The sequence below is a fragment of the Oncorhynchus keta genome, chromosome 14 (genome assembly GCF_023373465.1).
Source record: "Oncorhynchus keta strain PuntledgeMale-10-30-2019 chromosome 14, Oket_V2, whole genome shotgun sequence".
NCBI classification, from domain to species: domain Eukaryota; kingdom Metazoa; phylum Chordata; class Actinopteri; order Salmoniformes; family Salmonidae; genus Oncorhynchus; species Oncorhynchus keta.
In genome coordinates this window covers 36,401,035-36,414,731 of record NC_068434.1, presented here as the reverse complement: position 1 = coordinate 36,414,731, position 13,697 = coordinate 36,401,035, and the positions used below count along the sequence as shown (strand labels likewise).

General features: G+C 42.1%; 1 protein-coding gene across 1 annotated transcript in view; it reads right to left on the bottom strand.

The window, feature by feature from the left end:
• Positions 1–13,697, bottom strand: part of LOC118393348 (tricarboxylate transport protein B, mitochondrial-like) — a 31,017-nt gene that overhangs the window by 6,036 nt on the left and 11,284 nt on the right. Inside the window, exons 2-5 of the mRNA XM_035785940.2 lie at positions 6,661–6,768; positions 6,010–6,109; positions 1,504–1,642; positions 690–774 (exon numbers count right to left, since the gene is read on the bottom strand). Coding sequence (XP_035641833.1) covers positions 690–774; positions 1,504–1,642; positions 6,010–6,109; positions 6,661–6,768 — 432 coding nt within the window. The remainder of the gene's footprint in view (positions 1–689; positions 775–1,503; positions 1,643–6,009; positions 6,110–6,660; positions 6,769–13,697) is intronic.

Sequence of the window (13,697 nt, the reverse complement as noted above, 5' to 3'; positions counted from 1 at the left end):
TTAGAACCAGTTTGTGCTGTTCTATGAAGGGAGTAGTACACAGCGTTGTACAAGATCTTCAGTTTCTTGGCAATTTCTCACATGGAATAGCCTTAATTTCTCAGAACAAGAAGTTCTTTGTTTCTGGCCATTTTGAGCCTGTAATCGAACCCACAAATGCTGATGCTCCAGATACTCAACCAGTCTAAAGAAGGCCAGTTTTATTGCTTCTTTAATCAGAACAACAGTTTTCAGCTGTGCAAACTTAATTTCAAAAGGGTTTTCTAATTATCAATTAGCCTTTTAAAATTATAAACTTGGATTAGTTAACACAACGTGCCATTGGAACACAGGAGTGATGGCTGCTGATAATGAGCCTCAGCCATTTCCAGCTACAATAGTAATTTACAACATTAAAAATGTCTACACTGTATTTCTGATCAATTTTAAGTTATTTTAATGGACCAAAAATGTGCTATTCTTTCAAAAACAAGGACATTTCTATGTGACCCCAAACTTTTGAACGGTAGTGTATGTCAGTTCATACACACAATAAGTAGGTCCCTATGGGGGCAATAAAGTGTAATTTAGGACATATACATGGCCTTTGTTGATCGTTCAAGGTCAGGGTGGTAGGATCAGATTACCCTCCCTAAACCCTAGCCTTAAATCAGTGTCTAGTCTAGGGCAACTTCCCCCTCCTCCCTTACCTTGGGTTCTGATGATCTCCCTGACTCCATGGTAGAAACCTCTGTATTTGGGGTTGGCTGAAGACTGGTCGTGGATGAATTTAACCTTGAGAGAGAACACAGGGACAGCTTAATCACCAAACATACAAACATACAAACATACATACAGACGGGCGGGCAGGCGGGCAGGCAGGCAGGCAGGCAGGCAGGCAGGCAGGCAGGCAGGCAGGCAGGCAGTATTATTAAGAAACCCAACTGTGCTCCAGGAAAAAGAGCATTATCATGTTTTTTTCTTCATTGTATTATCAGTTTGACAGAGCACTAAGAGCAGGCAGACAACTTTGAGAGATGTTCTTGTCTGTCTGACCTTTAATTCAGAGAATATTAAAGAGTATGATTGAAGGAAATGCATTCCTGGAAGGCTCGGGTCAACCCTCATTTTGCTGTTGGATTAGATTTGTAACAAATAGAGACTGATTTGGGATGAGGTCTTCCTATTCAGAACAAAACAATTATCAGCTAGACAGCTGACTCCTTACCAGTGGGTAGGGGGTATCAGTGACACCAAATCTGAGAGGGGAGTGGGGGGGATAAAGACAAGAGAGGAGAGAGGAGAGGGGGAGAGAGCGAGAGACAGAGAGAGGTGGGTATGGAGGAGAGGAGGAGGAGACAGGAAAAGGACAGGGGCTATAGAGGAGAGGAGGAGAGAGACTATAGTGGAGAGGTGGAGAGAGACTGGAAGAGGAGACAAGGCTATAGAGGAGAGGTGGAGAGAGACTGGAAGAGGAGACGGAGCTATAAAGAAGACGATAGAGATGCTCCGTCTCAGACATACCTTGACAGTCTCCATGGGACAGACTATGACTACAGCCTCCATGACTCCAGCACCAAGCCCACATAACAGACCCCTGGTGCTGTTCAACTTCCCTGCCTCATCACGGGCATGGTTACTGAGATACTCAAACACTCCAAACCTGAGATGGGGGAGGAGGGGAGGCGAGAGAGAGGAAGATGGAGAGAGATAACATGTTAGTATACAGCCCAGTCGATTAGTTCAATCAATGTTGTTCTCATGAGTGAGAGTCATTGATAACAAGCAGAGTTGTTGTTGCTCAGGTTTGAGACTGGTACAGTGATATCAGGAAGAGGAGTCAGGCCTGATTCTAGACTTGAGTTTGAATATTGTCTAAAACAGTGGTCAACAACGGGTCGATCACAATCTACTTGTTCATCTCCAATGCATTTCTAGTCGATCGCCAAACATTTCTGTAAAAAACAACGATAAAGCCTTGTGTTTCTATTTTTTTATTCGTCTCGCGCGCTGTTGCTGGGAGGTGCGGCCAATTCAACTGCCGTGCGCGCCGGGTCGGCAAACTGTTGCCATTTCATGCGTCTGAAGGTACAAACTCTGCCATCCTGGAGAGGAAATCAAGCGCACTATGCTACCACTGGCCAATCAGATTGCTCAGATGACCGAGTCCGCAGTAACGTAGCAGGTATAAAAGAAAGCTACGGCAAAATTGATACTGTGAGTTTTCAAAACGTTTAAAACCATGACGAGAGAGAGACTGTCAACGAATACAGCAAAGAGCTGCTGTTTTTATGAGTGAGTTCATGTTTAAGTTCTCACTCAGCCCTGTCAACACTTTGTATTCAACACTTTTATAGCCCATAAAATGCGCGTTCTTCCTATTTCCACTCAGCGCTACAACAAGCAGTGCGGCAGTAATGAATGAGTAGGAAAGTGTATTTATAGGCTTGAGTTGTTGTTATTATTAGCGGCTTGGGTCTTTTTTTTATATCATGGGATATTTCACTTTCTCTGTTCACAGGAGTAACAACATGAATTTGTGGTGCGACTCGAGTTCGCAATCAGCTTGAAGACTGTGTCCCTTTTTGGTCAGTGTCAGTGGAGGAAAGGGAGAGCGGAGGGATGTTGAGAGACGGACCCTCGGTCTGCCGCTCTCTCCCGGCTGAGCCTGACCATCAGATACAGGCACCATGAGCCCAGTAAAATAAAAAGCACATTATTTAAATGTATGTTCACTCATCTGTGCCTCACAAGTAATACAACAATGGATCGATTACCGATGTGATCATATAGCCTACCTCAAATGGTTTAATATCATGTCCTAAAATGTCCTGAACAACAATTAATTGGCAGGTAAATTCAAGCAAAGCAAGTATGCTGCGATAATGTATTGGGCCTATAGCTTACTGCACAAACCTTATTGCTACAGTACTGTTTTTAATGTGTTATTGTTGCATAGGCTTACATTTTTTAAGTCATGTTAATAAAAAATAAGAGCGGTAGTTCCTGGCATGCATTTTGACTCAGAAAGTGATCTTGACTCAGAAAATGTTGGTGACCACTGGTCTAAAATCGAATCCTAGAATTTCATAGAATATCAGACTAGAACCTTCAATCTAGAAAGTTTTAGAATCTCATTAGACCCTCTATAGAATATCCCACTATCCTGGCTCCTTGTTACCTAGGTGACAGTAAAACACAGACGGATACTGTATAACTGTGAAGATGAGAAGGGTCAGAGTTGCTGATATCTCTGGATGAGATATGGAAACAACAAAGAGTCTTCAAAGAGTTCTAACTCCACTGGACACCTTAGAGGAAGCCAGGTTGGGTTTAATCAGCTGAGGAGCAGAATTTCACACCAGTTTCCTCTCTGAGCATCATACAACTGCTTAGTAATCTTAGTAGAAGTCTTTGCCCAGTCCTATCACTAGTAAACAATGCCACTTTATACAATGTTTACATACCCTACATTACTCATCTCATATGTTTATACTGTACTCTATACCATCTACTGCATCTTGCCTATGCTGCACGGCCATCGCTCATCCATATCTTTATATGTACATATTCTTATTCATTCCTTTTAACTTGTGTGTAAAAGGAAGTTGTTGTGGAATTGTTAGATTAGATGTTAGATTTTACTGCACGGTCGGAACTAGAAGCACAAGCATTTCGCTACGCTCGCATTAACATCTGCTAACCATGTGTATGTGACCAATAAAATTTGATTTGATTTGAGGCAAGAGGCCTTGATTTGTTCGATGCCCAGGTGAAGTGAAACAAACTGCTAATGTTGCAGAATGTTTTACTACCCAGCAGGTAAGGCACATCCTTGTTTAAAAATGTAGCCATAAAGTCTGATGACTCAGCAAGCAACGGATGCCCAGCAACTGCTACCATGAAAGTGAGCTGAGCGTTCTGTCTCACCCCAGGAGTGTGTGTATGTGTGTGTTAAGTTTCACTGTAATCAGTTAGGAGATGCTGTGCCAGGGAGTCCTTCCCTGGGAAGGTTATTTATAGCAGGAATTGGATTGTGGTGATTTCAGGACCAAACACAACATGGAGGAAGAGAGGAGGAGAGGGGAAGGAGGGGAGGGGGGAGGAAAGACACTTTGCCACTTAGTGTTGATTAAAGGTTTGTTTTCTTGTAACCTGGTAAAAAAAAGAATACTGATATTTTATTGTGTTAATTCATTGTGTTACTATTGTCTCGTTATCTATTTGTTAATTTTATACTTTTTAACTGCATTGTTGGGAAAGAGCTCGTAAGTACGCGTTTCAAGTTAAAGTCTACACTTGTTGTATTCGCCGCATGTGACAAATAAACATTGCAAGATCAGGCGGGTTTCATGAGGCTAGGTTTCTTGTGCCTCTGCCTTCTCGACCCGAGAGTTTCTGGTCTGACCGATGTCTTCTTGTCTGTCTCGGACGTTGACGATCTGTCTCTATCTCTGGGTGTGTCTCTCTGTTCTATTTCCTCATCTCTTCTCCCTCCACCCCTCCTTTTGCTCTCACTCTCTTTCGCTCTCTTTTTTTTGCCTCATTTTTTTGTTCATTAAAATGCAGCATCTGTTTCTCTGTCTCTACTCAATCATGTTTGTTTGAGTGATAGCCGCTTCACAACTCACATACTCTGTAGTGCAGGAACACAGACACGGCCTGGCAAACAAAAGGTGCCTTTATAAATTGAAACAGGTCTCTCTCTCTCATCCACCTTAATTGGACTGCAAGGAAGTGGCAGTATAGTTTTTTTCACTATACTATACCTTACATCACCCCATTAAAATTACTTCATTGTGCTAAGGCTAAACTACCTCTTCTCTTTAGCCAATTCCAAGTGACAGATTTTTTTAAATCATCCCAACATGATGGATAATAGCTGGGCCGGCAGCCAAAGTCCAGGATGAGTCAGAGGCACCTTGGTCGTCATAGAGACCATGGCACATCTCCTAAACCCCATTAGGGCTCTATCTGCAAAGTCAGTTACCCCTCGCCAAGAGATGAGGGGTGGAGGGAGGTATTTGGGAAAGAAAGGATGAGGGGAAAAGGAAAGGGGTGGATGAGAAGGCAGGGGGAGTTAAATGGGAGGATGAAAAAGGTCAGTCTCTCTCCACTAAAGCCCAGTGTCACTCTGGCCTCATCCTCACCACTCTCTTATCTCCTTCACTCCCCGTCCTTACCCCCACTGTACATAACAGGCAATCAGCTAATGGGATGGGGGAGATGGTGAGAAAGGGGAGAAAATGATGGATTGGTAGGGGGAGGGGGACAGAGGGAATGGGAGAAGAAAAGCACTCCCTTCTTTTTTCGTAACCCAATTATGTAAAGCATATGCACACACACACACACACACACACACACACACACACACACACACACACACACACACACACACACACACACACACACACACACACACACACACACACACACACACACACACACACACACACACACACACACACACACACACACACAGCTGTCAGACTAGACAGATGATGTGGCCTACTCTTGTTGGCCTGTCCTCTATGCACTGTTTCCCTACTGAGCCCTTCCGTGAGGCTGACTGACTGACTCACACACACACACACACACACACACACACACACACACACACACACACACACACACACACACACACACACACACACACACACACACACACACACACACACACACACACACACACACACACACACACCAACAGGTTTTCCTCTCTGTATCTCCACTGATACAAGAATTGGCAGCTCTGCTCCGCATGGCTGGGTCTGTCCACTCTAAAGACAGGCTCTGCGCTGTAACACACATACACACAAACAAACACATTCAGAGAAAGAGAGATGCTAAATACCCCTGTCTGAGACTGAGGTCTCCATAGAACGGTCGTGTGTGGAATAAATATAATCTCTGGGAAAGAATAACATAATTACACACAAGACCAGCGGGACATTTCAGCTATGTATTGTGGGTAATAGACCAAAATAATTGGTGTGTGTGTGTGTTTAGGGCTAGATGCCATCCACATACCTGACAGCTGATTTGGGTATGGATCCGTAGAGCAGTGAGCTGAGTCCTCTGTATAGTCCTCTCACCCCGTGACCCTGTACCGTCTGCTTTACACAGTCACCTACACACACATCAATACATGAACACACAACCAGCTATGGACACACAGAGAGTATTCAAATAACTTCATATTCACACATGGAGAGAGAACTCCTTGACGAACATAGCTATTTAGTATGAGGCAGAGACAGCTGTGTGCAGGGCTCATTAAGATGGTCTCAGATCCTCAGAGCTCCAGCCAAGAGAAGCCAGACTGACTGTGTGTGTGTGTGTGTGTGTGTGTGTGTGTGTGTGTCATACAAACAAGTAGCGTGACAGCCTGCCAGAATCACTAATGCACCTGAGGATGATGGGTAATTTGATAATTAGATCCTAAGAGGAACAGAGAAAGAGAGAGAGGGAGCGAGATAGTGAGAATAAGAAATGGAGCGTGAGCAAGAGATAGAAATAGATGGAGATGAATTGATTTGATCGACACACTGGCGACCTTGTATCTCAGAAAGGTTAGATGCATCGGGGAAGAAGAGGTAGAGAGGTATGAAGGGAGATGGATAGAGAAAGTCGTTGTGTTGCCGGGTGAGAGGACACACACACACACAGTCAGACACTCACCGATGCCCCTGTATTTTGGAGGGTTGGCCTTCTCGTCCAGCTGTAGCTGAGTCTTCACATACTCAGTAGGGAAGGTGATACAGATCTCTATACCCCCTGCTATACCACCTGTAGAAAACACAGAGCGGAGGTCAGATAAAGCTTTACAATCTGTAGAATGAGATGGACAGAAAGGAAAGCGACATTTAGTTACTGTAAATCTAAATGGCATCAGACTTGAACCAAACGCAAACGTTGTCGAACCGTCTGTGCTTGCTGGGGTTCTGTATGTCATCGTCATTTTGTAGCGAATGAGTCTGAACTATGCAGAAAACAGAGAGCATTGGTCAGCTAAATCTTATCAACCAGAAGATTCCTTTTGTGAATCTTTGGGTAGCTAGTCTTTGGTACCAGACTGTTGGTGACAACAAATTGCCTTCTACAATGACAGGCTGGCTAAAGCAGGCATTCATTTTGGGCAGAGCCAGTACATCATGGATCATAACAATAACCCTAAATATGGCTGCCATCCGTAAACCTTAAAAGCCCAGAGAGTGTGAGAGGAATGTAATGTACTGGATAAAGATGGATGGAGCTGTTTTCTTTATGCATGAACCTGTAGCTATTAGGTCCAATGAACAAAGAACAAAAGAATGAATGAATAATGTAGGATGTTGGACAGCTCTATATTGTGGATTAGTTCAGAGGATGGGGATGAGAGTGTTAAGAGCAGCACTATGTGCAGATGAGTCACTTAGAAAAGAGGGAAGGGAGGGCGAGAAGGAGAGGAGAGAGGGAGGAGAGAAGGCTGACGTTAATTAAATGATCTGCTCTGTCCAGAGGGAGGGGGCTCCATTACACAGGCCAAGCCCTCCATTAGCTGAATGACACACAGAATTACCCCATTTTCATTTCTTCTCTCTTTCTCTCTCGCTCTCTCGCTCTCTCTCTCTCTCACACACACACACACTCACATTCAAATCCCAGAGGCCCATCTGTATAAAGAAATAATGGGAAGGGTTCAGATATGTCATCCAACTGTGTGACAGCTTGGCATCCATCCAACTTCTTCCGTTATTGTAGGCCAAACCTCTCTATCTCTTCCCTGCAGCACTTAGAATTACATTATTCTGGAGGTGATAGGAGATATATTTAACCCATTACATATACAGAAGATATAGAAGGATTTTAAGTGGTTGGTGGTTATATTTCAGTTAAATTACACATTGATGTATGGTTGAGTGAGAGTATTCAGAAGGGCTTAATGCATTTTCACAGTATTTTCCTCAGCCAAGATAAGGTTGTACAACAGTCTAGAAAGCTAAGTCATGACCCCTGTATACACGCACACGCACGCACGCACGCACGCACGCACGCACGCACGCACACACACACACACACACACACACACACACACACACACACACACACACACACACAGCTCTAATTCCTCTAATCCCAGTGTTAAGTAAGGTTCAGCAGATCACATGAGGTCTACTACATTTCACACTAACACACTGACCCAGGATGTACAGGTCAGTATGTCTACAATAGGCTTAATTAATTCCAGACAGTACTACAGTTTTACCTGTGAAGGCTATTGGTGAAGCAGTGTCATGTTACAAATTTGCTAAATGTACTATATGGTACAAATTTGCAAAACATATGATATGTTACGAATTCCAATTTGTTGTGGTTAACGTTAGCTAGGTGGATAACGCTAACATTAGCTAGCTGGCCAACGTTAGCTAGGCTAGGGGTTAAGGGTTAGGCTTAAGGTTAGGAGTTAGGTTAAAGGGTTAAGGCTAGGGTTATGGGAAGGGGAAGGGGAGGGGGAGGGGATAGCTAACATCCTAAGTAGTTACAAAGTAGTAAGTAGTTGAAAAGTTGCTAATTAGCTGAAATTATAAAGTTGTCTGTGATGAGACTCGAACAGGCAACCTACTATCCTTATGTTTTTACCTTAAGTAACCTTCTGCTTTATGTAACCATACCAACCATAACATATCATACTAATTTACCTCCTGGATTTACTACGTTACGTCTAGTCTATGAGACCAGACTGATCTGCAAGCTGTAATCTAGAGTGCACATGCCAAGACCAGAGTAGGCACATTTGCTATTTAAGGCAAATGCTATGGAAACACATTGACATTTTTATTAGGTACATGAAAACTTAAGCAAAAAAAAAAACATTTTGTGTGCACTACTTGATTTTTATCTGCAACAAATCATTTTGTTAAACAACCTGGTCTCAGAGCATTTTGTATTATTCTGTAAGGAAATCAGAGACAGTCAATTTAGTATGATATGTTACGTTTCGTTGGTATGTATTAATTTGTGGATGTCCATCACCCATTTCCTATAATATGTTACGAATTACAATTAGTCCAATATGTTACGAATTTGGGTTGTGGCTAGGGGAAGTGTTAGCTAACATGCTAAGTAGTTGCAAAGTAGCAAGTAGTTGAAAAGTTGCTATTAATGCGAAAATTGTCTGTGATATGATTCAAACTCTCAACCTAAATATAGCCCATCCAACCCTGTCCACCCTTACTCTATATAACCCATCGACAAATCATTCTCTTTCACAACCATCCCTTACGCACACGCACATACACACATACTCCACCCTTACAAAGCAGATTTACAGTGCTTTCAGAAAGTATTCATACCCCTTGACTTATTCCACATTTTGTTGTGTTACAGCTTGAATTCAAAATGTAAATTTATTTGAAAATGTATTGAAAATTAAATCCATAAATATACAATTTATAGTTCTGTAATCACACCCCTGAGTCAAGACTTTGTAGAAACAGCGATTTCAGCCGTGAGTCTTTTGGGGTAAGTCTCAAAAGTATTCCACACTTGGATTGTGCAACATTTGCCCATTATTCTTTTCAAAATTCAAAAGGCACTCGCACATCTGAGCTATGTTTTTTGCAGGTGCCTGGTAACAGTTGAATAAAATGAATTACGAATTGATGCCACCATTTCAGATGACTCTGACATTTTTCTCACGCTGTACCCAATGATTTATGAAAACTTGCTTGATGTGTCGATGTCCTCATTGTGCTTTTACAGATGTGTTTAATATGTTTTATATACACACTTTATTCAAATACTTATGAAATACACATTGTTATATTTGGTGAAACGTACTTATTTTCCCTCAACTTCAACCCCATTTGATGCATTGAATGGATGTGGGTGGAGCTATGTCTACATAAGGATGCTAATTGAAAAAAACTCACAAAAGCTCTGACGAAGGCCTTGAGGTCGATACGTAACGCTTATTAAAAAGTAGTGTTGCTATCAAGGGCAGTGTGCGGGTTTCTTCTTTTTTCCCATTATTCTTTTCACAATTCTTCAAGCCCTGTCAAATAAATTAATTGTTGATCATTGCTAGACAACCATTTTCAGGTCTTGCCATAGATTTTCAAGTAGATTTAAGTCAAAACTGTAACTTGGCCACTCAGGAACATTCACTGTCTTCTTGGTAAGCAATTCAAGTGTAGATTTAGCTGTGTTTTAGGTTATTGTCATGCTGAAAGGTTAATTAATCTCCCAGTGTCTGGTGGAAAGCAGACTGAACCAGGCTTTCCTCTAGGATTTTGCCTGTGCTAAGCTCCATTCCATTTTTTTTTCCTTCTGAAAACTCCCCAGTCCTTAACGATTACAAGCATACCCATAACATGATGCAGCCACCACTATGCTTGAAAATATGGAGAGTGGTACTCAGTAATGTGTTTTGTTGAATTTGCCTGAAACATAACACTTTGTAATCAGGACAAAAAGTTTATTAATGTTGCTTTGCCACATTTTTTGCAGTATTACTTTAGTGCCTTGTTGCAAAGAGAATGCAAGTTTTGGAATATTTTTATTTTGTACAGGCTTCCTTCTTTTCACTGTCAATTAGTTTAGCATTATGGAGTAACTACAACTTTGATGATCCATCCTCAGTTTTCTCCTATCAAGGCCATTAAACTCTGTAACTGTTTTAAAGTCACCATTGGTCCCAGCGACTGAGTTATGAAGGGCACCTCTATCTTTGTAGTGACTGGGTGAATTGATACACCATCCAAAGTGTAATTAATAACATAACCATGTTCAAAGAGATATTCAATGTCTACTTTTAGATTTTTACCGATCTACCAATAGGTGCCCTTCTTTGTGAGGCATTGGAAACCCTCTCTGGTCTTTGTGGTTGAATCTGTGTTGGAAATGCACTGCTTGACTGAGGGACCTTACAAATAATTGTATGTGTGGGGTACAGAGATGAGGTAGTCATTCAAAAATCATGTTAAACACTATTATTGCTCACAGAGTGAGTCCATGCATCTTATTATGTGACTTGTTAAAAACATTTTATCTCCTGACCTTATTTAGGCTTGTCATTACAAAGTGGTTGAATACTTAACTCAAAACATTTCAGCTTTTCAATTTTCATGAATTTGTCATATTTTTGTAAAAACAAAAAACATTATTCCATTTTGACATTATAGGGTATTATGTGTGTAGGCCAGTGACAAACAAATCCGAATTTAATTCATTTTTTATTCAGGCTGTAACACAACAAAATGTGGAAGAAGTCAAGGGGTTTGAATACTTTCTGTAGGCAGTGTATAGTTTAATCAACACCCTTCTGACTTCACAGCTGGGTTCCTGCTTGTATCACAGCCACTCAGAGTGCACACACACACACACACACACACACACACACACACACACACACACACACACACACACACACACACACACACACACACACACACACACACACACACACACACACACACACACACACACACACACACACACCACTGGGGCTGATCGTCATAATACAGAACATGTATTGTCTTGAGCCTGGTTGAGTGGACAGGTTGCAGCCCTGCAGTAGAGACACACATCCCAGCCAAACAACCAATAGGAACCCTCCACACCATTACACACTATTAGATCAACCATGGAGGAGAGAGACAGAGAGAGACAGAGACAGGAGAGAGACAGGAGATAGAGACAGGAGATAGAGACAGGAGATAGAGACAGGAGACAGAGACAGGAGATAGAGACAGGAGACAGAGACAGGAGATAGAGACAGGAGATAGAGACAGGAGACAGAGACAGAGACAGAGGGACAGACTGAGAGAGGGAGGGAGACAGAGAGAGAGAGAGAGAGAGAGAGAGAGAGAGAGAGAGAGGGAAAGAGAGATAGGGAGAGGAAAATAGAGATAAAGAGGGTTGAGATAGAGAGAGTAAGACAGAAAATGGTGAAGAAAGGGGATATCAACAAATGGAGAGCAAGCAAGGGAGAAAATAAGTGCAAGAGCAGAGAGGGCGATAGAGAAGACCTCTGAAGTGCTATCTATTTGCCTGCTGTTGAGGTAACTCTAATGAGTGGTGGCCACATCATCTGCTCCTGATGAGAACTTCACTGAAAAAAACAAACTTTCAAAATCACCAGACCTAGCAAACAATAAACATAACCCAATCTTGCAACCCCACAGTTTATGGACCAGGACACCATAATGTGTAAGACCACAAAAAATACTAAACATGGGAACATGATGTATTCTTTAAATATATTCTTATTTATCCAAGCTAGTCATATTAAAATGAAATATATTCTTTAACAACAGAGACTAGAGAGAGAGAGAGAGAGAGAGAGAGAGAGAGAGAGAGAGAGAGAGAGAGAGAGAGAGAGAGAACAGGAAGATAAAATGAAAGGCAGAGAGAGTGTATGTGTCTGACAGGAAGGACAACAGGGGTTCCGTGATTTGACGTTTTGCCCCCGAGGGCGCTGGTGGGTCGTGAGTCAGATTCAGGGAGAGTGTGTAGAGTCTATTACCTAGTGTATTGGGTGCAGTGGCGTGTGAATGAGCGGAGAGTGAGTGCACACTTTGACAAGCCCTCTGAGTCTGAGAGGAGACAGCCACTCAAAGAACTTAACTGAAGCACGAGAGAAAGTAAAAAGAGGGCGAGAGAGAAATGGAGAGAGGGAGAGAGAGAGAGGGAGAAATGTTGCTCCAGACAACCATGCAAGCACAGAGCAATACAAAAGTACTTTCTCAAACCTCTCACACACTTATACAAACGCACGCACGCACAAAGCATGAACACACGTACGCACGCACACACACACATAGAAAACACATCAGAACCAGAAACCCATTTAAAGCTCTCATCCCCCTGGCCAATCTTGCCTCATATCAACAGCCTCCACCTCTCAACATCACCCATTGCCATTAGCTGCTAGGAGTGCAGGAGAGGGAGTAGAAGGAGCTCAAACACCCATCATGTGCCTCAAAGCCATTGTCTGGGTTTGTAAGAGATGTAGGATATTTCTTCCATTAAGCTACGACTTTCTCTGTTCTGTCCATGTCACTTCCTCCCTCCAGGCCTATACAAGACCTATACAACCACACATGTACACATACAAAAGTCACTCCACCCTTTCACCCCTTCCTGCATTACACCAGTGCCAAAAGTGGAATATTTCTCAAAGGCTAAGCTACATCAGTTATGACACCACACACGTGGAGTCAAACTACTGTAGAGTCATACTGAGTCCAACTGGCTGTAGTCTTTATCTACGGCCCTGAGTTAACCTTTTACTGCAGTGGGTTAAATCAGGGTCACATGGAGTGTTTCTTGGTAGTCAAGAGTATACACCTCACACACATGGTTTTGGGCTTTAAAAAAAGACACCTGTTTCATTTCAGATATAGATTTGAAATGTATTACATTTTGAGTTTGCATCACAATATTACACTTTATATGCATCACAGAAGACTGAAATATAACAAAGCCGTTTGACATAGAAACACAAAAGTTTATTAATTATGAAATTAATTAAGGATATGTACTCCAGTTGCTAAACAAAGACTGCCACCAAACAAGCAGTACACACTCACAATCTCTCGCATACACACATACTCCTCCTTACCACTCCAAGTGTAGAGAAAAATAACCAGATATAGCCAGTCGTGTACTACTTATGTCGTTTTTTGGGGTATCTGTACTTTACTATTTATATTTTTTTTTACTGTGCTACATAC